Source organism: Rana temporaria, chromosome 10 (genome assembly GCF_905171775.1).
Source record: "Rana temporaria chromosome 10, aRanTem1.1, whole genome shotgun sequence".
NCBI classification, from domain to species: domain Eukaryota; kingdom Metazoa; phylum Chordata; class Amphibia; order Anura; family Ranidae; genus Rana; species Rana temporaria.
The window spans coordinates 146853518-146881017 of NC_053498.1; the positions used below are offsets into that span (position 1 = coordinate 146853518).

General features: G+C 48.9%; 1 protein-coding gene across 1 annotated transcript in view; it reads left to right on the plus strand.

Moving 5' to 3' along the window:
• DNAJC11 (DnaJ heat shock protein family (Hsp40) member C11) overlaps nucleotides 1-27500 on the plus strand; it is a 163266-nt gene that overhangs the window by 101511 nt on the left and 34255 nt on the right. Inside the window, 1 exon segment of the mRNA XM_040326699.1 lies at nucleotides 18931-19056. Within this exon segment, the coding sequence (XP_040182633.1) occupies nucleotides 18931-19056 (126 nt within the window).

Genomic DNA, 27500 nt, shown 5'->3' on the forward strand with positions numbered 1-27500 from the left:
CCCCCCTCTTTTCTCTTTCCCCCCCCCCCTTCTTTGCCCCCCCCCCCCTCTTTTCTCTTCCCCCCCTCTTTTCTCTTCCCCCCCTCTTTTCTCTCCCCCCCCCCCTCTTTTCTCCCCCCCCCCCCTCTTTTCTCTTCCCCCCCTCTCTTTTCCCTTCCCCCCCCCCTTTTCTCTTCCCCCCCCCCTTTTCTCTTCCCCCCCTCTCTTTTCCCTTTCCCCCCCTCTTTTCTCTTCCCCCCCCCTCTTTTCCCTTCCCCCCCCCCCTCGCTGTCTCACTTCCTGTTGTATCCCCTGGACAGGAAGTGAAGGAATATCTCCCCAGCAAAGTCATAGACTTCAAAGAATAACCTGCTATATAGATTTTTCCCCTTCCCTGTTGTCTTTTTTTTTCTTTAGTTTACATACTTTACCCCTTCCTGTCCACCCAGTGTCCCCTTTTAAAGTGAAGGTAAACCCCCCTATTTTCAGCCAAGGAAGCTGCCATCTTTTCCCGTTTCATCTACAGCTGCCATGATGCTGCACATGTGATCAGTTTAGACACCAGCCATTGGATGGCTTGACAGTTTGGTTGAGAGCATAACCAATGGGAGTGTTACATTCCCGGCAAGTGGCGGAAATGAAACTGTCTTATGGATGTGTTTACTTCCGCTTTAATGAGTTTTTAATGTGCTGGGGGTGGAAAGGATCAGCGATCGTGCAACTGATTTGATTGGCTGTCACAGTGGTCTCATGATTGGGAGCCAGTTTAATTTTGCTCAATGAGCGCACTATCGGCACAGAAACATCGGCCGCCCAGAGACATATATATGTGCAGCATGTGGGAGCTAATGCCCAGTCTTTTGCCAGCGTACTAATGTGTTACGCAGGCAGCAACAGGTGAAACCTCAAGAGGCAAAACCTTGACACCCTAGCGCTAAGATTCTTGAGAAATCGGATGGCCTGAAGTAAATGATGACCATCCCATCAGCTTCCAACCAAGACAGGAATGTTAAAGCCCACCTTCACCCTCTAAACCATAATCCCCCTCCCCTTCGGTCCTATGCACAGATAGCACTGTGTTTTTTTGTTTACCCCCCTTTTTTTTTTTTATAGCCCAAACCCCCCCCCCCCCCCTCTCCCTTATCCTTTTGCACGTCATTCGCCTAGGCGCCCTCCCTTTGCCTCCTGGGATATCGGCATGGGATAGCACATATCCCAGAAGGCTAAGACTTTCATTCAGTAAAGATGGAGGGGGCGGCTCATCGGTAGGTGCGTCAGCTAAACCCGGGAACAGCCAGCAGCCTATCGATGACGTCACAGTAAAACATGGCGACACGGGGACCAAGTGCTGCCAGAAGAGAAGAGGATCTCAGCTGGACATCGCGGGATCTGCTTAGTGGGTGAGGATCAGAAATGTGCTAAACTTACCACCAGGTAAGTAGGGGTTTTAAAAAAGGGGAAATAAATTGGGGGGGGGGGGGGATTTGTACATCCACAATCTAAACTACACACACAAAACAAAATGGTGCATTTTCGTCTACACTTAGAAATAAAAAATTGTAAAATTAGCAAATGGTAAAACCAGCATTGTACATATACTCAGCGACTTCCAGGAGATTGAACTCCCCTCCCTAGGTGGGAGGGGTAAAAGTAACGTCTTGTATTTAAGAAGAGGTGGATCATTCAGACCAGTTTTGGTCTGAAGAAGAGGGCATGTCCCTTGAAACCCATCTGCTCCCCCCCCATTCACATTGCAGCCCCCCTCAGCTCTGCTCCCCCCCATTCACATTGCAGCCCCCCTCAGCTGTGCTCCCCCCATTCACATTGCAGCCCCCCTCAGCTGTGCTCCCCCCATTCACATTGCAGCCCCCCTCAGCTCTGCTCCTCCCATTCACATTGCAGCCCCCCTCAGCTCTGCTCCCCCCATTCACATTGCAGCCCCCCTCAGCTCTGCTCCTCCCATTCACATTGCAGCCCCCCTCAGCTCTACCCCCATTCATATTGCATCCCCCCTCAGCTCTGCCCCCATTCACATTGCAGCCCCCCTCAGCTCTGCCCCCATTCACATTGCAGCCCCCCTCAGCTCTGCTCCTCCCATTCGCATTGCATCCCCCCTCAGCTCTGCCCTCATTCACATTGCACCCCCCTCAGCTCTGCTCCTCCCATTCACATTGCATCCCCCCTCAGCTGTGCTCCCCCCATTCACATTGCAGCCCCCCTCAGCTCTGCTCCTCCCATTCACATTGCAGCCCCCCTCAGCTCTACCCCCATTCATATTGCATCCCCCCTCAGCTCTGCCCCCATTCACATTGCAGCCCCCCTCAGCTCTGCTCCCCCCATTCACATTGCAGCCCCCCTCAGCTCTGCTCCTCCCATTCGCATTGCATCCCCCCTCAGCTCTGCCCTCATTCACATTGCACCCCCCTCAGCTCTGCTCCTCCCATTCACATTGCAGCCCCCCTCAGCCCTGCTCCCCCCATTCACATTGCATTCCCCCCTCAGCTCTGCTGCTCCCATTCACATTGCAGCCCCTCTCAGCTCTGCCCCCATTCACATTGCAGCCCCCCTCAGCTCTGCTCCTCCCATTCACATTGCAGCCCCCCTCAGCTCTACCCCCATTCATATTGCATCCCCCCTCAGCTCTGCCCCCATTCACATTGCAGCCCCCCTCAGCTCTGCCCCCATTCACATTGCAGCCCCCCTCAGCTCTGCTCCTCCCATTCGCATTGCATCCCCCCTCAGCTCTGCCCTCATTCACATTGCACCCCCCTCAGCTCTGCTCCTCCCATTCACATTGCAGCCCCCCTCAGCTCTGCTCCCCCCATTCACATTGCATTCCCCCCTCCGCTCTGCTGCTCCCATTCACATTGCAGCCCCTCTCAGCTCTGCCCCCATTCACATTGGGGCCCCCCTCAGCTCTGCTCCTCCCATTCATATTGCATCCCCCCTCAGCTCTGCCCTCATTCACATTGCACCCCCCTCAGCTCTGCTCCTCCCATTCATATTGCATCCCCCCTCAGCTCTGCCCTCATTCACATTGCACCCCCCTCAGCTCTGCTCCTCCCATTTGCATTGCATCCCCCCTCAGATCTGCTCCCCCCATTCACATTGCATCCCCTCTCAGCTCTGCTCCTCCCATTCGCATTGCATCCCCCCTCAGCTCTGCTTCCCCTTTCACATTGCATCCCCTCTCAGCTCTGCTCCTCCCATTCGCATTGCATCCCCCCTCAGCTCTGCTTCCCCTTTCACATTGCATCCCCCCTCTGCTCCCCCCATTCACACTGCATCCCCCTCAACTCTGCTGCTCCCATTCACATTGCAGCCCCTCTCTGCTCTGCTCCCCCCATTAGCATTGCAGCCCCTCTAAGCTCTGCCCTCACATTCATAGTGCAGCCCCCCTCTCAGCTCTTCCCCCACATTTATATTGCAGCCCCCCCCCTGAACTCTGTTCCTCCCATTCATATTGCATCCCTCCCCAGCTTTGTCCCCCATAGCTCTGCCCGCCCATTCACATTACAGACCCCCACAGCTCTGTCTCCCAATTCACAGTGCAGCCCCTCTCAGCTTAACACCCCCAGCCCCCCTTAGCTCAGCTCTCCAAGTGTCCCAGCAGGGGATTGGTTGCTAGGACCGCCCTCATCCTAACAACCAATCACCTGACTGAACACTTGAAATGTTCAGTCTGGCAGCCCCCGCCCTCTATCCAAAGCTGCTTTGTCTCCCAGATCCTGTCTAGCGGCTCCTGAATAGTGGCACTGCGGTGGTCCGGATGGTCCGCATCCGGCCCACAGCCTGCCATTTAGTAATTACCATACTAGGCCTTTTCCAGCCTTTTTTGTTTTGTTTTGTGCAACAGGTTAAACATCTAAGGTCAAATGAATTGTCTACAGGTTTGCTTTGTGAATCAATAAGAGCCGGCCGAAGCATAACCCGTCACCTGTCTTGCATTATAATGTCTTCATCTCTCCGAGTTGGAATCTGAACCTCCTCATTTAAATCGTCGATTTCCTCCTTTTAATGCTTCAGGTATAAACTGCGGTTTCCTGAGAATGCACTTGCAGCTAATTACGCAGACGGGCTGTAGCCGAAGGCGAATCCGCATAAAATATTCCCTATCATAGTAATTTAAAAATCCTTCTGTGTCCTCCCACAACGGAGATAGATCTCACTTAAGATTTTTACAGCGGCGCAAAAGAAAAAAAAAAGGCGTCTTGGTTTTGGTTTTTCCGTAGCTGAAGCCCTTCCCCCGGCCTTGTCTAAATTTTATCTGGAAAATAAATACTGCATCTTTAACAAGCGGCGGGTAGTGCTGAGACTGAAAAATGTCAGATTAACATTGAAGAGCCGCTATGAAAGTCACCCGCTCTCGGAAAAACGAGACCGTCGACTCGATTCTCTCTCTCCAACTTCAAAGGCGGCTCTCAAGCATAACTGCTGACATGACTTAACATGAGACTCTGGAGAGCAGTCCCGGCCACCTGTGAGACCCGAGAAACAGCCGAGTGTAACCAAATGGAAATGCAAAAAAGCAGCAATCCATCCAAAAGGCCCTTAATTAGATTCCGAGAGGAGAGTCAGTTATCAGACAGCCTGGTCTCCTCCGGAGAGACCTCTCTTGTTTTATTCCCGCGTCCCAGGCCTAGAGGAGAGGAGCGGAGGTACTTCTGCCAGCTGCAGAGATGAGATTGAATCAGATAGACCGGTTATAATTTAAGGGTTGAACGGGGCAGCGGCCCTGAGCCATGATGTCTCATTTCGGTATGAAAACAGCAGACGTTGAACTGATTGCCTTATTCGAGAGAGCGATCTCGGGATCTGTAGGGGGGAGAGCGAGAGAGGTCACCTCTCAGATTTGTGGGCATTGGCCTTTTTGTAGACTTTTTTGATTAGACGGGGAGGTTAAAGCTGAACTCTAGTCTTACCTTCAGTCTTGCGAAAATTGTGCAGGCTCCTAGCTTCTCACATTGTGCATTAGTTGGAGCCTGCCCCAGCTCTTGGCTGGAGGACCTCCGTCGTCAGTGTAACGGACATATGCATGCTGCCGGGACAGTTATAGGCTTCATGCAGGGAGGACTACAAGGAACTGCATAGCTTGTCACAATTGGATGTACCACATTGTATTCTGAGCTCAAAGGGTTAATTGGACAAGTCTCTTTCATTGCTGAATGCTAATGTTCCCTTCGCATAGCTAATGAGAACTCTCTCTTGTGTAGGTAACAGCCCCCTGTGAGGTGTATGCTGATGGGGATTATGTGTGAGTGATAATTGTTTTAAAGGTTAATTGAATTCTATTGAGAAAGGAATGTGCCTGGCCAGAAAATGTTAAGTGGTTTGCGGTGCCGAAGCGTCTAGAGACTGGTCAAGTGATTAATTCAAGGAGATGTCATTGTTTCAGGGGGTCTGTGTTGAAGCCCCCTACTGGGTGAAGGGGGGGGGCGGAAACTGTCATTGTTCTTGTAACAGTTGTAAGCAGATATAAGCAGGTGAAATATGCCAAATAAAGTCAGTCTGCTTGACCCTTCAAATGTAGCCCGTCTCGTTTCTTGGAAGGGCGTTCGATGGGATATACCGGCGGTACTTGCATATCGCAGCTTGCCAGGGAAAAGGACGTCTCCAACGGCTGAGACCCTCACACCAGTGGGTAGCCGTTACAGTCAGCTAGAGCAGGGGTCTCCAAACTTTTCAAACAAAGGGGCAGTTTATTGTCCTTCAGAGGGCTTGATTTTGGCCAGCGGGGGGGGGGGGGGCAGAAAATGTCCCGGGCCCAGCATCAGTTAGAATAAATATGGCCTCAGGGTTGGAGGCCAGTAGGAGTAGTAGTGTCCCCATCAGTAGGAGGAATAGTATCCTATCATTGGTATAAGTGGAAGAAATTGTGCCCCTTTGTTGGTGTCGGTGGAAGGAATAGTGTTCTAAGGGCCGGATAAGGGCAAGCAAAGGGCAACATCTGGCCCTCGGGCAGCAGTTTGGAGACCCCTGATCTAGAGTAGGGGTCTCCAAACTTTCTAAACAAAGGGCCAGTTTACTATCCTTAAGATTTTAGAGGGGCCCAACTGTGGCTGATAAGAGTAGAAAATGTCCTGGCGTTGGAAACAATGCCCCACCTTTGGTGTCGGTGGGAGGAATGGGGCCCCACCGTTGGTGTCAGTGGGAGGAATGGGGCCCCACCGTTGGTGTCAGTGGGAGGAATGGGGCCCCACCGTTGGTGTCAGTGGGAGGAATGGGGCCCCACCGTTGGTGTCAGTGGGAGGAATAGTGTCCCACCGTTGGTGTCAGTGGGAGGAATAGTGTCCCACCGTTGGTGTCAGTGGGAGGAATAGTGTCCCACCGTTGGTGTCACCTAGGATGATCTGCATGCAAGTACTCCGTTTGGACTGACCGCTGCTCATCCATTCCCAGGAAGCTTTGAATTTATATGAATGAATGCAATACTTCCAGTGATTGGTTGAGGCGGGAATCAGTGTCATGCGTCTGCCTCTCCACCTCAGCCAAGCAGGCTTTAAGTGTAAATGATACAAAAAAAAGGAAGCCACTGCCCCCACATATAACTGGCCATTGCAGCATTGGAAGGCAACATGTGTTAGAAAAAAAAAACAATTGCTATATTGGTCAGGCAACGCACTGACACCTTTGCAGCCATTGTGCTGGGGGCTCAATGTCCCCCTGTACCTTTTTTTAAGAAGGGTTGGGCTCCCTTCAGTTCATCTACCCTCCATCTATCCAGCAGAATTCATATGCTTCCATTGTGGAGCCACTCATAAGCTAGTGATAGGACTACAGATACCAGGGTGCCTTGGTGGGGCTTGCACATACATTTGTGTGCAGACTAAATCCCTGTTTTTAACGCATACTGTTAGATAGGGGGGCTGACATCGCGGGCAGGTCGGTAAGTGAGCTTGGTGTTTTTCCTTGGATTTATCCTAGGCTTTTTTTTATTTATTTTTTAAGTGTAAATAAAAAGCTAAAGCTTCTGTGTCATACAGAAATTGGACGTTTTATTGCACCATTTATGAATCGTGATTGTAGCTGTTTTCACTTATTATTTTGTATTTATTCTTTTTATAAAATGTCTGCTTTCTACACAGCACCATACATCACATAATAAAGGGCTGCAAATAAATACCTCGAAGCAATCCTATTAGATTTATTGTCCTTTATTCATAAGACACCAACACTTTGAGGAGCTGAAACAATAAAGAGTTTCAGATTAAAAACTTTTAGACAAAAAAAGAGCAAAAATGTGTCACGTGAGCGCTCTGCTCGAATAGACTTGTGCCTCATTCACACAGGCATCATGAATGGGCCATTTGTTAATGGGACTGGAGCTGCCAGGTGCTGCATGCAGATGGCCCATGCAAGTCTGTAGGGATGCCGCGGCTTCACAGCCACTCCTCCTCATTTGACAGGTGTGCAAGTGAGCGGCCCCAATTGCACACTGTCTACATTTGTGACCGCTCCCCTGCACCTGCACGCCTGTCAAATCAAGACAAGTGACTGTGTCCCCATAGACTAAGACCCCTTTCACATGGAGCGGATCAGTAATGATCCGCCCCGTGAACCTCCGCTTACTCAGCGGGGAACGCTCTGTTGATCCCCGCTGAGCCGGTGGATGACAGGGCCGTCCCCGCACACTGTGCAGGGACCACCCTGTCTTTTCTCCGCTTTCCCCTATGTGGGGGAACGGATGAACACGGACCAACTGTCCGTGTTCACTCGATCTGATCCGCCAGCCGGATGGAAAAGTAGGTTCTTCCTCTGTCACACTTTGGCGGGTCGGATGTCAGCGGGCATGTCACCGCTGACATCCGCGGCTCCATAGAGGAGCACGGAGCGCCCGTTCAGGTCCGCCTAAAAAACTGGCAGGTGGACCTGAAGGGGCCACCTGTGTGAAAGAGCCCTTACATGGGCTGCCTGCATGCAGAACCTGGTGATTTCAGTTCCAGCCACATAAAGGAGCCCATTCATGGTCTATGGGCCTCAGCGCCTGTGTGAATGAGTCTTTATAGTCCAAGGAACTTGTTACATCTGGCGTATGCCAAGAGGTACTCTCTATGGCCAAAATATGTCAGCACCCTGACATCACACCTATGAGTTTGGTGGCCATCCAGTTCCAATACTTGGTACATACCCATGCAGATCTCTGTTAAACATTCACATGCAAAGACATTTTAGACAACCTTGTGGTAACCGTTTGGTGAAGACCAGTGGCGGCTGGTGGGTTTTTAGTCATGTATATGGGTCCTCCAGTTCCCAGAGTCTGTGTGTTTTGGGGAGATGTGGACTTGAATTCAAAGTAACATCACTCCAAGGGTCCCCCAGGCACACACCTCCCAAAGAGTAGTGCTCCCTTAACCACTTAACCCCCGGACCATATTGCTGGTCAAAGACCAGAGCACGTTTTGCGATTCGGCACTGCGTCACTTTAACTGACAATTGTGCGGTTGTGCGACGTGGCTCCCAAACAAAATTGGCGTCCTTTTTTCCCCACAAATAGAGCTTTCTTTTGGTGGTATTTGATCACCTCTGTTTTTATTTTTTGCGCTATAAACAAAAATAGAGCGACAATTTTGAAAAAAATGAATATTTTTTACTTTTTGCTATAATAAATATCCCCCAAAAATATATAAAAAATATTTTTTCCTCAGTTTAGGCCGATACGTATTCTTCTACATATTTTTCGTAAAAAAAATTGCAATAAACGTTTATCGATTGGTTTGCGCAAAAGTTATAGCGTTTACAAAATAGGGGGTAGTTTTATGACATTTATTAATATTTTTTTTTTTTTTACTATTAATGGCGGCGATCAGCGTTTTTTTTTTTTTTTTCCCCGGTACTGCGACATTATGGCGGACACTTTTGACACATTTTTGGGACCAATAGCATTTTTATAGCGATCAGTGCTAAAAAAAATGCATTGGATTACTATAAAAATGCCACTGGCAGGGAAGGGGTTAACACTAGGGTGGCAAGGAAGGGGTTAAGTGTGTTATAACTGTAGGGGGGGGGGTGGCCTCACTAGGGGAAATGACTGATCGCTGTTCATACATTGTATGAACAGACGGTCAGGCATTTCTCCCCTGACAGGACCGGGAGCTGTGTGCCCCTAGTGGCCGCGTAGAGAGCCGACGTATAGCTACGGGCTCTCGCGCAGGGGAGCCGACCTGCCGCCGTATAACTGCGGCGGCTGTTCGGCAAGTAGTTAAAAGCCAGGGCCCAAAGTCAGTAGGCAAGAGGCTAGACTGCAATCCCCCTCCTAAAGCTTGTTTCCCAGTGGGGGGGGGGTTTCAACAATACACCCACAGCCACAAGCCCACCCTTTTCTTTAAGCCAATTGGAGCCTCAGGCTCTAATCGCGTGCTTAAAAAAAAAAAAAAAATGGAATCCATGCATCTGGCATCCCGCATGTAGATTATGGGCTGGAGGCATTGGGGGAGGGGGGGCGGTGGCCATAATGGAGCTGCCGCCACTGGTTAAGATTATTTTCTGTTCCATCATGACTGTGCCCCTGTGTATAAATCCAGCTCCATAAAGATATGGTTTGGTGTGGAGGAATGTGACAGACTCAACTGGGACACAAGCTATTGGAGGGGATTGCAGTCTAGCCTCTTGCCTACTGACTATGGGCCCTGGCTTTTAAGGGAGCACTACTCTTTGGGAGGTGTGTGCCTGGGGGGACCCGTGGAGTCTCCCAGGGGCATACTCGTGTTTTGTGCCATTGATATCCCTCCCTTACGGGACACATGTGCAGTTGGGTTACACTATGTCTCACTAGCGCCCACAAGCTCCGTTCCTGTAGCCCTTTTCTGGACTCCGGATCTCTTGATATGGTCATGTTGTACGCCCTGTGATGTCTTCATGCCCCTGCTTAGAATATTTTTTAATTTTTTAATTCAGCGTGAGCAGATCATTTCTGATTGGGTGACGTGTGAATTTTGGCTATAATATATGCCATTAGTACCCACGAGCTCTGTTGAGGTTGTCCCTTTTTGGACCTCGGATCTCCTGATTATGGTCACTCGTATTCTCCTCGACACTAGACGTTCTTTTGTCTGTTTAATAATTCCTGAATTCCTGTGCAAAATCAGCCATTTGAGGTCTATTTCCATGCAGTCTTTTGGATTCCTTCCATATATTGGATTTTGTTGTTATAAACAACCTGGCCACTGGGTATTTTTCAAATGAGACGCAGTCCATTATGAGACAGTGAGACTCATTCTCTCTCTTTGTTGCATCTTCGAACCGTGATCGTGTCCTGAAGAAGCCATTCGGCGAAACGCGTCGATGCACAAGGGCTCACTGTACAATCCTGTATCATTCTACATGATTTTTAATTCTGAACACTTTTTGAACATATGTACTTTTTTCAATTACATTTTATATTTTTTTCTTCTTCCCCATTGTCTGCCTAGGCCTTTTAAAGTCCAGACTTTGAGTGTCTTTTTTTTGTTTCCTCATAAATTTATGGATGTGGCAATGTGAGTGTGTTCCCTCTTTCTATTTTTCATCCTTGGAGTAATGGTACTTTTGGATTCAAGTCCATGTCTCCCCAAAACACACAGACTCTGGGAACTGAAGGACCCATATACATGACTATGGGCTCTGGCATTCAAGGGCACTACCGTGTTTCCCCGAAAATAAGCCCTATTGTGATTTTTGAGGAGGGCTGCAATGTAAGCCCTACCCCCCGAAAATAAGACCTAGCACGGTATGTGATGTGGGCTGTGTGTGCTGGATGCATTCTGTATAGTGCTCAGCTGGCCTTCCACTGCTCTCCTCACCTTCAGCCAGCTGTCAGCGGGGGATTTTGACCCCCCCTCAGTGCTCGGAGCGGGTCACGGAGGCGCATAGCGGCGCTCAGCTGATGTCCCGCTGCTCTTCTCCTCTTCAGCCAGCTGTCAGTGGGTTTTTTTTGGCCCCCTCTTCAGTGCTCAAAGCGGGAACAAGAGCTCCGGCGGGCCACAGAGGCGCATAGCGGCGCTCAGCTGATGTCCCGCTGCTCTTCTCCTCCTCAGCCCACTGTCAGTGGGGGTTTTTGCCCCCCCCCCTCAGTGATCAGAGCGGGAACAAGAGCTCAGGCGGGCCATGGAAGTGCATAGCGGCGCTCAGCTGATGTCCCGCTGCTCTTCTCCTCCTCTTCAGCCAGCTGTCAGTGGGGGTTTTTGGCTCCCCCTCAGTGTTTAGAGCGGGAACAAGATCTCCGGCAGGCCACGGAGGCGCATAGCGGCGCTCAGCTGATGTCCTGCTGCTCTTCTCCTCCTCTTCAGCCAGCTGTCAGTGGGGGTTTTTGGCTCCCCCTCAGTGTTTAGAGCGGGAACAAGATCTCCGGCAGGCCACGGAGGCGCATAGCGGCGCTCAGCTGATGTCCTGCTGCTCTTCTCCTCCTCTTCAGCCAGCTGTCAGTGGGGGTTTTTGGCTCCCCCTCAGTGCTCAGAGCGGGAACAAGAGCTCAGGCGGGCCATGGAAGTGCATAGCGGCACTTAGCTGATGTCCGCTGCTCTTCTCCTCTCTTCTGCCAGCTCTCTTCTGCAGGGGATATCTGACCCCCCTCCATTTGCAGTGCTCTGGCGGGACATGGGTGCGGCGCTATGTGAAGGTGTTTGTCACACATGGATTGCAGAAAGGTACAGTTTTCATTATCTGATACTGTAATCCAGAGCGTTCTTGAGTTTTGCAGGCACTTTTCCTCGGTGCCACTGGGGATTCCTGACAGGGAGGGAGATTGGGGGAGAAATCGGCACATGACAAGCCCTACCCCGAAAATAAGCCCTACTGGGTCTTTTGTTGCCAAAATTAATATAAGACCCAGGCTTATTTTCGGGGAAACACTGTACAAGCATTTAGGAAGATGTCCTGTTATGTTATACTAAAGGACATTATTACATTTAACAGTCAAGGAAGCCGTGACGGTCTCTGCCAATTTGAAACTCTGTAAATAGATGTATGTGAAACGAAAGCTGGTTAATGAGATTTGGACGGCCCCGGGTCTTCTGTTGCCAACTAGGCCAAGGTGGGGTGAGATCACGGGTTGTTATGCGTTCCTTAAGAACGTCTTTCCCATTTGTTCCATTGTTCCTGTCGGTCTGCTCATCTCTTGAACAGGTGATTACTATTGTGACCGCTGTACCTTTTTATTGAACCATTGTGGGGTGTTTTACGGTTTTATGTTGATTAGCTTACGAGTTAATTAAATCACTGTCGGCTATTAGTTGCTAGAAGTGGAATAGCATTATGTTTATGTTGGCTGTCCCATAGCTATGATGATTATATTCCTCTTTACAGTTTGTATTGTTAGGGGTAATATGGTCAGGAGGGGAATATCCTCCTGTGGGGTATAAAAGTGCGTCTGAATTTCAATAAACAGTCATTCCTTTGGAGGTTTCCTCACATCTTGTCTGTTGAACTAGATGGACTTGTGTCTTTTTTTCAACCTGACTATGTCTGTGTACAATGTGGGAGTGATGGACGCCGGGTCTCAGGACAGTCGCTGCTTCATTGACCCCAAAGTCCTCGACCCCAAAGACCCAAACAACCAGAGGCCCATAACCGGTCTAAATGTTTTTTTCCAAGGTAATGGAGAAAGTAGTTGTACAACAGCTGCAACTGCATTTAGACACCCATAAATTACTCGACCCGCTTCAATCAGGCTTCCGTCCGGGTCACGGAACAGAAACTGGAGTCGGACCACTTGGCCTTCAGGAGAAAGATTAAAACCCATCTCTTCTGAGGTCAAGGGGTTCCTTACCCATGAAATAGATACAGCGCCCAGAGCCGATTCAGTTTGCATGTGTTGCGCTTTACAAGTCTGTCACTCATTGAGCTACTATTCGGCTACCGCCCTTTCTGGCTGACCTCATTTCACCAGCAGCAATGGCTGCCTCTTGTAATTAAAGGGGTTATAAAGGTACAATTTTTTTTTTCCCCCTAAATATCTTCCTTTCCCTTAGTGCAGTCCTCCTTTTTTTTTATAGCGCACAAAATAAAAACCGCAGAGATGATCAAATGCCACCAAAAGAAAGCTCTATTCATGGGGGGGGAAAAAGGACGTCAATTTTGTTTGGGAGCCACGTCGCACGACCGCGCAACTGTCGGTTAAAGCGACGCAGTGCCGAATCGCAAAAAAGTGGCCTGAACTTTAAAGCGGGGGTCCACCCTAAAAACAATTTTCTAACATTACATCCAGCATACTAACGACATTTACAGTATGCAGGTCTTTTTTTATTTATTTTTTATCGCCGTGCATACCGTTATATTGAGATTTTCTCCCCGGCTTCGGGGTTCTGATTCCCGCGGGAGTGGGCGTTCCTATCCCCGGTGTTAGATGATTGACGTCTGGTGAAACAGTTCCCATGTCGCACAAGGCGCCTCACCAGATTTCCGTAAATTGCCGAGCTGCGAGTCGGCGCTAGAGCCGTGTAGAGCTGACTGCGCAGGCGCCGTATTTTTCCGTCGTTTTCACCTGGCTTCCAGGTACTCGCTCCCCCGGGGAGTAGGCGTTCCTAAGCTCTGCATAGATGATCGACGTGCGCGTCATCGCCTTCCGAAAATATCCAAGGGGGACTCGGCACTTTACGGCACCTGCGCAGTCAGCTCTACACGGCAGGCACAGGCGCCGTAAAGAGCTCAGTCCCCGTCGGATATTTTCGGAAAGGTGATGACGCGCACGTCATTCATCTATGCAGAGCTCCCCGTCGGGGGAAAAGGAGCGGCACGCCCACTCCCCGCAAGGAAGAAGACCCGGAAGTGCGGCTGAAGACGGGTAAGTGTACACATTAAAAAAAAAAAATGACAACGCTACAAGCCTTTATTAAGGCTAGAGATAGGTTAGCAAAAAAGTTAATTTTGAGGGTGAACCTCCGCTTTAAATGTCCTTATTTCTTCTGAGAAATCCTCACTTCCTGTTCTTCTTTCTGTAACTCCACACAGTAATGCGAGGCTTTCTCCCTGGTGTGGAGTGTCGTGCTCGCCCCCCTCCCTTGGACTACGGGAGAGTCAGGACGCTCTCTACGTTGCTTTTTTATTTTTTTCAAAATTGTCGCTCTATTTTTGTTTAAAGCGCACAAAATAAAAACCGCAGAGGTGATCAAATACCACCAAAAGAAAGCTCTATTTGTGGGGAAAAAAAATTATGCCAATTTTGTTTGGGAGCCACGTCGCACGACCGCGCAACTGTCGGTTAAAGCGACGCAGTGCCGAATCGCAAAAAGTGGCCTGATCTTTAAAGCGGGGGTCCACCCTAAAAACAATTTTCTAACATTACATCCAGCATACTAACGACATTTACAGTATGCAGGTCTTTTTTTATTTTTATTTTATCGCCGTGCATACCGTTATATTGTGATTTTATTCCCCGGCTTCGGGGTTCTGATTCCCGCGGGACTGGGCGTTCCTATCCCCGGGTTAAATGATTGACGTCTGGTGAAACAGTTCCCATGTCGCACAAGGCGCGTCACCAGATTTCCGTAAATTGCCGAGCTGCGAGTCGGCGCCGTGTAGAGCTGACTGCGCAGGCGCCGTACAGCGCCGACCCGCAGCTCGGCTATTTACGGAAATCTGGAGACGCGCCTTGTGCGACATGGGAACTGTTTCACCAGATGTCAATCATCTAACCCGGGGATAGGAACGCCCACTCCCGCGGGAATCAGAACCCCGAAGCCGGGGAGAAAATCACAAAATAGCGGTATGTACGACGATAACATTTACAGTATGCAGGTCTTATTTTTTTTTTTTATCGCCGTACATACCGTTATTTCGTGATTTTCTCCCCGGCTTCGGGGTTCTGATTCCCGCGGGAGTGGGCGTTCCTATCCCCGGTTTAGATGATTGACATCTGGTGAAACAGTTCCCATGTCGCACAAGGCGAGTCACCAGATTTCCGTAAATAGCCGAGCTGCGGGTCGGCGCTATACGGCGCCTGCGCAGTCAGCTCTACACGGCTCTAGCGCCGATTCGCAGCTCGGCAATTTACGAAAATCTGGTGACGCGCCTTGTGCGACATGAACTGTTTCACCAGACGTCAATCATCTAACCCGAGGATAGGAACGCCCACTCCCGCGGGAATCAGAACCCGGAAGCCGGGGAGAAAATCTCAATATAACGGTATGCACGGCGATAAAAAAATAAAAGAAGACCTGCATACTGTAAATGTCGTTAGTATCCTGGATGTAATGCTAGAATTTTTTTTTAGGGTGAACCCCCGCTTTAAGCTGCATAACGGTCATTTGGCAGCCCAATCCTTCTGGGGCTGAAGTGGTTAACTTGTAAACGCCAAATCTCAGAGCGAGGCTCGGGGCTGAAGTGGTTAAGGAGAAAGACGCTACATCTGGCCCTATTTAGTGGATTTCCAGTTTTTGTTAAATCCTGTTACGCCGAGGAAAGAAAATCCAAGCGCGGCTTCTAAATTTGGCTGAGACTTATTATGAAGGCCGCGCCTTTTCCTCCGCGTTTTTTGCTCCCAGCAGCGCTTGGCTTTATGTATATTTTGTTGCGTCTATTCAAATAGGGATGCAAACAAAGCAAAGACACTTGGAGTTTTCTGTGCTGGGTTAATAGATGTGCATATTTCAGCATAGGATATGTCGTTTATCATGTACATAATTCATCTGTTTATTTGTGTCAGCGTGCTGCTTTCGCAATAAGTGACTCAAACCGCAAATGCAAAAAAAAAAAAACTCTACACCATGGCGGCTAATAAAGAGGGGAATGTTTTGGTGGTTTTGTACATTCTTTTTTTGTCTAGACAATAATAAAAGAAATTAATAAATGTAATTTATAGTCTATAAAAATATAAAATATAGCATATGATTGTTATTAGGGTTGTCCCGATACCACTTTTTTAGGACAGAGTACAAGTACCGATACTTTTTTTTCAAGTACTCGCCGATACAGAATACCGATACTTTTTTTAAAATGTGTCCCCAAATGCAGCCATGTCCCCCCCCATATGCAGCCATGTCCCCCCCACATATTGCAGCCATGTCCCCCCACATATATGCAGCCATGTCCCCCCCACATATTGCAGCCATGTCCCCCCACATATTGCAGCCATGTCTCCCCACATATATGCAGCCATGTCCCCCCACATATATGCAGCCATGTCCCCCCACATATATGCAGCCATGTCCCCCCACATATATGCAGCCATGTCCCCCCACATATATGCAGCCATGTCCCCCCACATATATGCAGCCATGTCCCCCCACATATATGCAGCCATGTCCCCCCACATATATGCAGCCATGTCCCCCCACATATATGCAGCCATGTCCCCCCACATATATGCAGCCATGTCCCCCCACATATATGCAGCCATGTCCCCCCACATATATGCAGCCATGTCTCCCCATACCTAGATGCCGCCGCCTAGTTAATCCGCGTGCGGGGAACATTACAGCTTTCATTTGAATAGCTGTGTGTTCCCCGCCGCGCTGCGTATAGACACTCCCCCCCCTGCTCGGGATTGGACGGGTGATCTGCACTTTGATAGACAGATCACCCGTCCAATCCCGAGCAAGGGGGAGTGTCTATACGCGGCGCGGCGGGGGATCACACAGCTATTCAAATGAAAGCTGTAATGTTCCCCGCACGCTGATTAAATAGGCGGCGGGGGCGTTGCAGTATGTGGGGGGGGGGGGGTTTGAATCGGATCTGGCATCGGGGGCATTTGCGGGAATACAAGTACTCCCGCAAATGCTCAGTATCGGTCCCGATACCGAAAAATGGTATCGGGACAACCCTAACTGTTATGTACTTATATTTCCAGCCAGCAGGTGGAGCTGTAGGCTCCTGTTTGCATGTTTTGCAGTTTCTCCATACCACTCATTTTACTTTTTTAAAGCGGAGTTCCACCCAAAAGTGGAACGTCCGCTTAAACCACTCCTCACCCCCTTACATGCCACATTTGGCATGTCGTTTTTTTTTTTTGGGGGGGGGGGTTGGGGGCTTCAGTAGTAGTGAGACTTCCTGTCCCACTTCCTCCTTCCGCCCAGGGACCGCTTAGGTGACTCGTCATATCGCCTAATGCGGCCACTCCCTGTAGGCGGTCGCCTGTCAACTCTGGGAGCGCGGCGCCGTTCGTTCATGCGCACTGAGTGCCCTGGCCGTGAAGCTGAAAGCTGTCACGGCCGGGTGCCCACCGTTAGAATGGAGGCGCCGGCGGAGAGGGCGGCGTTGTGTCGCTGGACAGTGGAACAGGTAAGTGTCTGTTTTATTAAAAGCCAGCAGCTACACTTTTTGTAGCTGCTGACTTTTAATAAACCTAAAAAAGGCTGGAACTCCCCTTTAATGAGGAGCTGCAGTCTGCTCACATAATTTGTAATAAAAACATCTTTGCCATTCTGAAGCTTCCCTCCAACCACTTTGCATATTATTTTATATATACTGTGATTCTGTACTTGCCAAATATGTTGCAGAATTCTCCCTCCATTGAGTCTGGCTTCAGCCATTTTAACTGTGGGCAGCTGAAGCTGCTGCCTGTTCACTTCCTGGATTTACAGAGGCACACCTCCAGCTCTGCAGCTCTCATTGGCCCTCTTATGACTTCCTTCCTGGCAAACTCTCACAAGAGACAGAGCGAGCTGTGCATGATGTCATAAGCCTAGGCTAATGACCAGATAAGAAACAGGAAGTGAGCTGTATAAGGAATTTACTGGCAGAAAAACAATGTTTTACTATGCAAAGTTAAAACCCCAGTGAACCCGGCCTTTAAGTGATTGTAAGGTCTAGTTTAAAAAAATTAAATAAAATAATAACCATGTTATACTTACCTGCTCTGTGTGATGTTTTCGCACAGAGCAGCCCGATCCTCCTCTTCTCGGGTCCATCTTCAGCACTCCTCGCCCCTCCCTCCTGTTGAGTGCCCCCACAGCAAGCAGCATGCTATGGTGGGCACCCGATCCAAGCGCTGCTCCCTGTGTCCATTCAGACACGGAGCCCTGCCCCCCCTCTCTCTCTCCTGATTGGCTGAATGATTTTGATTGACAGCAGCAGGAGCCAATCGCACCGCTGTCTCAACCAATCAGGAGGGGAGTTTTTTTTATTTTTTTTTTATGGTACTGCAACCTTATGGCGGACACTTTTGACACATTTTTAAGACCATTGGCATTTTTATAGCCATCAGTGCTATAAAAATGCATTGATTACTGTAAAAATGCCACTGGCAGGGAAGGGGTTAACACTAGGGGGCGAGGAAGGGGATAAGTATGTTCCCTGTGTGTGTTCTAACTGAAGGGGGGGTGGGACTGACTAGGGGAAATGACAGATCGCTGTTCATACATTGTATGAACGGACGAACAGTCATTTCTCCCCCTGAAAGGACCGGGAGCGATGTGTTTACACGCACAGCTCCCGTTTCTCGCTCCGTAACGAGCGATCGCGCCCGCCGGGCACGCGCGTTAGCACCAGGGGTGAGCAGGCGCCCCTAATGGCTGAAATGCGAAATTACGTATACCTACGTGATTTTACGCAGTCGACCTGCCGCCGTATAACTGCGGTGGCTGGTCGGCTAGTGGTTAAACACTATGAATGGAGGAGGCAGACCTGTCAATCATCCTCCCTTCCTCCATTCGTAGATCACATTTCATTCATAGAAATTGTCGGTACGTCTTCTGTGAATGGAGGAGCTGGGTGGAAAGGGTTGTCTTAGTTGGATACTCTTAATGAGTGCCTGTGACGGCTCTATTAACCCCTGATGCACCAGAACATTGCAGGTGGTGAGGGAGGAAGGCTACTGCTGAACACGGGGCACATCACAGGGGGAAGGTAAGTAATGTTCCATGTGCTCATTTTTTTTAAATTCTTCTTTTTTTTTCTTCTTTTTTTTTAGGGTAAACATGCTTTTAACTCTGAGACTCCGGTTTCATGTATTCAAAATGATACATTGGATTTCCCATCCCACCCCCCCTCACCATCATTTGGGTCTCATACCCCCCTGTCCACAGCTTGTATATTATAAAGAGAAATGCAGTCCTATATTTCATATGGGTTTTATCTTTCTTCTGTTTTTAAGGTGGAGTTCGGAGCTGGAGATCTGCAGGGACCTCTCTTCGGATTAAAGTTTTTTCGGAATCTCACTGCAAAATGGTAATATTTTAATATGAGCTGAACACCCACCAACCGCACCAAAACCTGCGAACACACCAAAAGTTTGTGTGAACTTTAGAACCCTGTTAAATAGCTAGATTCAGTAAGAGTTAGAATCTGCGCCGACCTAAGTTTAAGCTTATTCTCAAGCAGAGATACACTTAAACATATCTAAGATACGACGGCTTGCGCCGTCCTATCTTAGGTTGCAATATTTTGGCTGACCGCTAGGTGGCGCTTCCACTAGATAAATCACTAGATACGCCTATTCACGAACGTACGCCCGGCCGACGCAGTACAGATACGCCGTTTATGTAAGAGATAGGCCGCCTAAAGTTATTCCATCAAATAGATGGCATAGTAATGTTAAGTATGGCCGCCGTTCCCGCGTCGAAGTTCGAAAATTTTACGTCGTTTGCGAAAGTCGTCCGTGAATAGGGATTTACGTCGCTTACATCCACGTCGAAATCAATAGGCCCGTGCGGCGGACTTAGCCGCAAAGCACACTGGGAAATGTAGGCGTATGCGCAGTTAAAAAAAAAAAAATCAATCGCGTCGGGTCAAGCCTCATTATCATAAAACACGCCCCCTCAGACAAATTTGAATTAGGCGCCCTTACGCCCGCCCGCTTTAGGCTACACCGCCGTAACTTAGCAGGCAAGTACTTTGAGAATCAAGTACTTGCCTCGCTAACTTACGGCGGCGTAGCCTAAACACGCTAAGCTACGCCGCCGCAAAGTTAGGACACCGTACCTGAATCTAGCTAAAAGTCTATGGGACTCAAACGTTTGAAATCTAAAGTGCTAATTTTAAAGGCTAATATGCAAGTTATTGTCCTAAAAGGTGTTTGGGGGCCCAGGTCCTGCCCCTGGGGACATGTATCAATGCAAAAAATTGTTTTAAAAACAGACGTTTTTTTTAGGAGCAGCGATTTTAATAATGCTAAAAGTGAAACAATAAAAGTGAAATATTCCTTTGAATTTCGTAGCTGGGGGGGGGGGGGATAGTATGCCTGTGAAGTAGCGCTTGTTTCCCGTGATTAGAACTCTCTCTGCACAAAGTGTCATTTCTGAAGGGGAAAAAAGTCAATTAAAATCGCGGCTATAATGAATTGTCGGCTCCCGGCAATACAGAGAGAATTCAATCATTAAAAAAAAAACGTGGGGGTCCCCCCAAATTCAATTACCAGGCCCTTCAGGTCTGGTATGGATATTAAGGGGAACCCTGCGTCAAATTTAAAAAAATAATTACATGGGACCCCCCCCCAAATATCCATTCCAGACCCTTCAGGTCTGGTATGGATTTTAAGGGGAACTCCACCCCAAATTTAAGGAAAAAAATGGCGTGGAGTTCCCCTCAAAAATCCACACCAGACCCTTTATCCCAGCACGTAACCTTTAGGCCGCAGGAAAAGAGGGGGGCGAGAGAGGGTGCCCCCCCCTTCCTGAACCGTACCAGGCCACATGCCCTCAACATTGGGAGGATGCTTTGGGGGTCTGTGACCCCTCAAAGCACCATGTCCCCATGTTGATGGGGACAAGGGCCTCATCCCCACAACCCTTGCCAGTTGGTTGTGGGGGGTCTGTAGACGGGGGGCTTATCGGAATCTGGAAGACCCCTTTAACAAAGGGGGACCCCCAGATCCCAGCCCCCCACCCCTATGTGAATTGGTAATGGAGTACGTTTTACCTCTACCATTTCACAAAAAGTGTAAAGAATTGTAAAAAAAAACACACACACAGTTGGGAAAGTCCTTTTTAGGACAATCCCTTGTTTGTATATTAGCCTTTAAAATTAGCACTTTAGATTTCTCCCATAGACTTTTTACAGGGTGTTCCGCGGCTTTTCGAATTTGCCGCGAACACCCCAAATTGTTCGCTGAACAGGAAATGTTCGACTCGAACTCGAAGCTCATCCCTAGTTATCACTATTGTATTACACATATTCTTTAAAGTAATTATTATTATTTATTTTTTTAAATAATATGTTGCAACTACCTGCTCTGTGTCATGGTTTTGCACAGAGCAGCCCTGATCCTCCTCTTCTCGGGTCCCTCGCCGGTACTCTGGACCCCTCCCCCTTGCTAAGTGCCCCTATAGCAAACCACTTGTGCATGCTCGCCCCCTGAGCCGGCTCTCTGCGTCCATAAGACATAGTCCTGTTGAGGACGGAGGTCCCATTACACAGCGATTTTCCTTTCACTTCCTGTTTGGCTATGGGACAGGAAGTGATGAAAAATCTCTGCAAATGGGACACAGATGGCAACAAAAAAAAAAAAAAAACGGAACAGGTTCTAACTAGGGATGCACCGATTATCGGTGGCCGATACATATCGGCCGAAAATAGCGTTTCTGGGTCCCTGCCGAAATAAACTTAAAATGCCGATAATAAAGCTGGGTGAATGGGTGATACCATTTTTTACTAGGAGGGGGGGAGGCAATGTTCATATCAATATATGTAGACCCACATGCTGGCCGCCAGACGTGCACATAGCGCGAGCAGCGGCAGTGGCACTGTATTAACTGTGTGCCGACTGCTGCTCGCGCTCCACCTTGTCCTCCTAGCAAGACCTATCACCTGTCGTTTGGACTCCCCCTATGGGGGAGTCTCTTGGTTTAGTCCAGCGGCGCGAGCCGCGTGACGTCACGGCCGGAGGCGAGGGAGGACTCGGAGCATCACCAGCCTGAGACTGAGTCACATCACACTGCCTGCCTAGGAGGAACCTCTACTTAAAAAGTAAGCAGTACTAACTTAAGTTGTGTACAAAACCTGTTAGGACTAGGAGCAATCTGTTAAATGGCTAGTTCGTCCCATGTTTTGGGGGAGGGGGGGACGGAGGCACAGGCACATGGTTAACTAACTGAGGTGAGCGACTATGTAAAAAAAAAAATCTGCCATTTTTTCACAGTGAGGCTGCAATTGATATTTGTTTTGGTAGTCAGATAAGGCAAGCATTGCTCAATAACACACAAACTTTTTTTAAAAAAAAAACGATTGTGTGTTATTGAGCAATGCTTGCCTTATCTGACTACCAAAAAAAACATTAATTGCAGCCTCACTGTGCCCATCACATGCCGCCACTGTGCCCATCACATGCCGCCACTGTGCCCATCACATGCCGCCACTGTGCCCATCAAACGCAGCCACTGTGCCATCAAACGCAGCCACTGTGCCATCAAACGCAGCCACTGTGCCATCAATCGCAGCCACTGTGCCATCACATGCAGCCACTGTGCCATCACATGCAGCCACTGTGCCCATCAAACGCAGCCACTGTAACCATCAATTATTATTGCCACATCGATTGCCGCCAAAAAATTTTAATAGGGGGAAAACAAAGAAAATTCATTTTCGGTTTCGGTTTCGGACTGAATTTTTTTTTTATTTCGGTTTTGTTTCGGTTCTGAAATTTCCATTTCGGTGCATCCCTAGTTCTAACCCCCTCTCCCTTCCTCTATCCAAAATCGGAAAAAAAAAGTTTTGCCTATAGTTCTACTTTGACCCCTTTACTAACACATATGTGCGTCGCAAAAGGGTGGGCTTTAACAATCTCTTTCAAAAACATTTTAAAAGATTCCCCTTTAAGGCCCCTTTCACACCTGCGGACCGTATGTTATAGGTTATAACTAGAGGTGCACCGAAATGGAAATTTCAGAACCGAAACAAAACCGAAATAAAAAAGTCAGGCCGAAACCGAAAATGACTTTTCTTTTTTTCTTTTTTTTTTATAATTGCATGTTAAAACACCACCATCACCTCCTGCCCCTCAACCTCCTGCCACAGTGCCACCATCACCTCCTGCCACAGTGCCACCATCACCTCCTGCCACAGTGCCACCATCACCTCCTGCCCCTCAACCTCCTGCCACAGTGCCACCATCACCTCCTGCCCCTCAACCTCCTGCCACAGTGCCACCATCACCTCCTGCCCCTCAACCTCCTGCCACAGTGCCACCATCACCTCCTGCCCCTCAACCCCCTGCCACAGTGCCACCATCACCTCCTGCCCCTCAACCTCCTGCCACAGTGCCACCATCACCTCCTGCCCCTCAACCTCCTGCCACAGTGCCACCATCACCTCCTGCCCCTCAACCTCCTGCCACAGTGCCACCATCACCTCCTGCCCCTCAACCTCCTGCCACAGTGCCACCATCACCTCCTGCCCCTCAACCTCCTGCCACAGTGCCACCATCACCTCCTGCCACAGTGCCACCATCACCTCCTGCCCCACAACCTCCTGCCACAGTGCCACCATCACCTCCTGCCCCACAACCTCCTGCCACAGTGCCACCATCACCTCCTGCCCCAGTGTCACCATCACCTCCTGCCCCTCAACCTCCTTCCACAGTGCCACCATCACCTACTGCCCCTCAACCTCCTGCCACAGTGCCACCATCACCTCCTGCCCCTCAACCTCCTGCCACAGTGCCACCATCACCTCCTGCCCCTCAACCTCCTGCCACAGTGCCACCATCACCTCCTGCCCCTCAACCTCCTGCCACAGTGCCACCATCACCTCCTGCCCCTCAACCTCCTGCCACAGTGCCACCATCACCTCCTGCCCCTCAACCTCCTGCCACGGTGTCACCATCACCTCCTGCCCCACAACCTCCTGCCACAGTGCCACCAGCACCTTCTGCCACCATCTTCTTTATTACCTTGAAGCAGGGCTGGACTCTGGGCTGTGCTGTCACGGCTCCGTCCTCTGCCTATGGCGAGTGTCACTGCCAAAGTGTCCCTCCTGAGTCCTCCTGACTCGATCGGCTGTTCAAAAATGGTGCCGGGTGGCGCCATTATGTATCTGTGCATGCGCCGCCTGGCTGAGCGCATACGAGCTTTCCCGAGCCTGAAGCCGGCCGGGCTCGGGAAAGCTTGTATCCGCTCGGCTGAGCGGCGCATGCACAGATACTTAATGGCGCCATTTTTGAATAGCCGATCGAGTCAGGAGGGACACTTTGGCAGTGACACTCGCCATAGGCAGAGGACGGAGCCGTGAAAGCCCAGCGGCCATCATTTTTACGGGCACCCGATGCCCATTTCGGCAATTTTTAAGCTGTTTCGGCATGTCGCCAAAACGGCTGTTTTCGGCCGATATGTATCGGTGCCGATATATCGGTGCATCCCTAGCTATAACCCCATAGGGGAGAGTGGAGAAAAGACAGGGCGGTCCCTGCACAGTGTGTGGGGACCGCCCTGTCATCCGCCGGCTCAGCGGGGATCAACGGGAGCGAACCCCGCTGATCAAGCGGAGGTTCACAGGGCGGATCATTACCGATCTGCCTTGTGTGAAAGGGCCCTTGTGCATAAAAAACACTAACACCTCTTATCTCACATTGACGGCTGTGCCAAACTTCAGGATTAAAACCTATGAGGGTCATTTGAGCGGAGGCCTCCTTTTCACACCTAAAATGAGTTACACTAGATTAACTTTTTTTTTAATTGCTCGTATCTGCAAGAGATAATTTATACCCCTCGATCAGAAAATAGCCTGTGACCCCATAACCAGTGTCATTGTTAGTCTGTTATTTAGGTCGCTGTTTATTTAACATCAGGATTATTGGAGTTGCATATACTCATCTCCTGCTGAGACCTATGTAGGACAACCACATTGTCGCATAGATCCGTCTGACCCACATGCAGTACCCCTGTGCTGCCAGAAGAGGGCCTGCGTCTTCTGTAATAATTTTCCTAATCCGAACACAACAATCCATGCTAACAAGTCTGCTCAGAAAAATGTTGAAAAGAAGAGAAGTGTGCCTTTGTGTCGGGTAGGAAATTAATTCTGTTACAGGAGATGTAAACCCCAATTGTATGACTTTTCGATAGATAGAGAGATGGATAGATAGAGAGATGGATAGATAGAGAGATGGATAGATAGAGAGATGGATAGAGAGAGAGAGATGGATAGAGAGAGAGAGATGGATGGAGAGAGAGAGAGATGGATGGAGAGAGATGGATGGAGAGAGATGGATGGAGAGAGATGGATGGAGAGAGAGAGAGATGGATAGAGAGAGAGAGATGGATAGAGAGAGAGAGATGGATAGAGAGAGAGAGATGGATAGAGAGAGAGAGATGGATAGAGAGAGAGATGGATAGAGATGGGGGGGAGAGGGAGCGAGATGGGGGGAGATGGGGGGAGAGGGAGCGAGATGGGGGGAGAGAGAGCGAGATGGGGGGAGAGAGAGCGAGATGGGGGGAGAGAGAGCGAGATGGGGGGAGAGGGAGCGAGATGGGGGGAGAGGGAGCGAGATGGGGGGAGAGGGAGCGAGATGGGGGGAGAGGGAGCGAGATGGGGGGAGAGGGAGCGAGATGGGGGGAGAGAGAGCGAGATGGGGGGAGAGAGCGAGATGGGGGAGAGGGATGGATGGAGAGAGAGATACAGGTAAGCATAAGTATCTCCTAAACCTGCACCATTTAGGAGATCTTTGCTTTAGCTGGGCCAGTGATGTCACCAGTGCACGCACACTGCGCTCTCAATCTCTCAATGGGTGGCGTGCTGTCCATAGAGCCGCGCTCATGACTCCCGTATGCATGCGCGGGGGTGATGTCATCCAAAGTCGGTGCAAGTGTGAATGGAGCCCAAGTACCTGTCACTGCCTATTGCTGTCACAAAGGGATGTTTACATTCCGTGTGACCGCAACAAAAGTGAGCAAAAATAAATAAATTTGAAAGCATAAAAAAAAAAAATGTAATATTTTTTTAACCGCTTCAGCCCCGGAAGAATTGGCTGCTGAATGACCCGGCCATTTTTTGCGATTTCGGCACTGCGTTGCTTTAACTGACACTTGCGTGATGTGGCGCCCAAACAAAATTGCGTCCTTTTTTCCCCACAAATAGAGCTTTCTTTTGGTGGTATTTGATCACCTCTGCGGTTTTTATTTTTTGCGCTATAAACAAAAATAGAGCGACAATTTTGAAAAAATAAATCAATATTTTTTACTTTTTGCTATAATAAATATCCCCCAAAAAAGATCAAAACATTTTTTTGTTTAGGAGCCACGTCGCACGACCGTGCAATTGTCGGTTAAAGCGACGCAGTGCCGAATCGCAAAAAGAGGCCTGGTCCTTTAGCTACAAAATGGTCTGGGGCTTAACCACTTAAGGACCGCCCACTGTATATATACGTCCACAGAATGGCACGGCTGGGCAGATGGACTTACCTGCACGTCCTGTACATCTACCCAGCCGTGGGTCGCAGGCGCGCGCCCGCGACCCGGTCCGAAGCTCCGGAAGCCGCGGACCCGATCGCCGCTGGGGTCCCGTGATCGGTCCCCGGAGTTGAAGAACGGGGAGAGCTGTATGTAAACACGGCTTCCCCCGTGCTTCACTGTGGCGGCTGCATCGATCGTGTGATCCCCTTTATAGGGAGACACAATCGATGACATCACTCCTACAGCCACACCCCCCTACAGTTTTAAAAACACATGAGGTCACACTTAACTCCTACAGCGCCCCCTTGTGGTTAACTCCCAAACTGCAACTGTCATTTCCACAATAAACAATGCAATTTAAATGCATTTTTTGCTGTGAAAATGACAGTGATCCCAAAAATGTGTCAAAATTGTGCGAAGTGTCCGCCATAATGTCGCAGTCACGAAAAAAATTGCTGATCGCCGCCTTTAGTAGTAAAAAAAATGTTTTTTATAAAAATGCAATAAAACTATCCCCTATTTTGTAAACGCTATAAATTTTGCGCAAACCAACCGATAAACGCTTATTGCGATTTTTTTTTTTTTTTTTTTTTTTTTACCAAAAATATGTAGAAGAATACGTATCGGCCTAAACTGAGGAAAAAAAATGTTTTTATATATTTTTAAGGGAGATTTATTATAGCAAAAAGTAAAAAATATAGATTTTTTTTTTCAAAATTGCCGCTCTATTTTTGTTTATAGCACAAAAAATAATAACCGCAAAGGTGATCAAATACCACCAAAAGAAAGCTCTATTTGTGGGGAAAAAAAGGTCGCCAATTTTGTTTGGGAGCCACGTCGCACGACCGCGCAATTGTCGGTTAAAGCGACGCAGTGCCGAATCGCAAAAAGAGGCCTGGTCCTATTTAGCTACAGGTCTGGGGCTTAAGTGGTTAAAAAGAAAATGTAATTTTAACCGCTTGCTTACTGGGCACATATACCCCCCTCCTGCCCAGGTGAAATTTCAGCTTCCGGCACTGCGTCGCTTTATCTGACAATTGCGCGGTCGTGCGACGTGGCTCCCAAACAAAATTGACGTCCTTTTCTCCCAAAAAATAGAGCTTTCTTTTGGTGGTATTTGATCTGCGTTTTTTTTTTTTTTTGCGCTATAAACAAAAAAGGAGCAGCAATTTTGAAAATAAATTCAATATTTTTTACTTGTTGCTATAATAAATAGCCTAATTTAAAAATAAAAATAAAAAAATTCTCAGTCTAGGCCGATATGTATTCTTGTACATATTTTTGGTAAAAAAT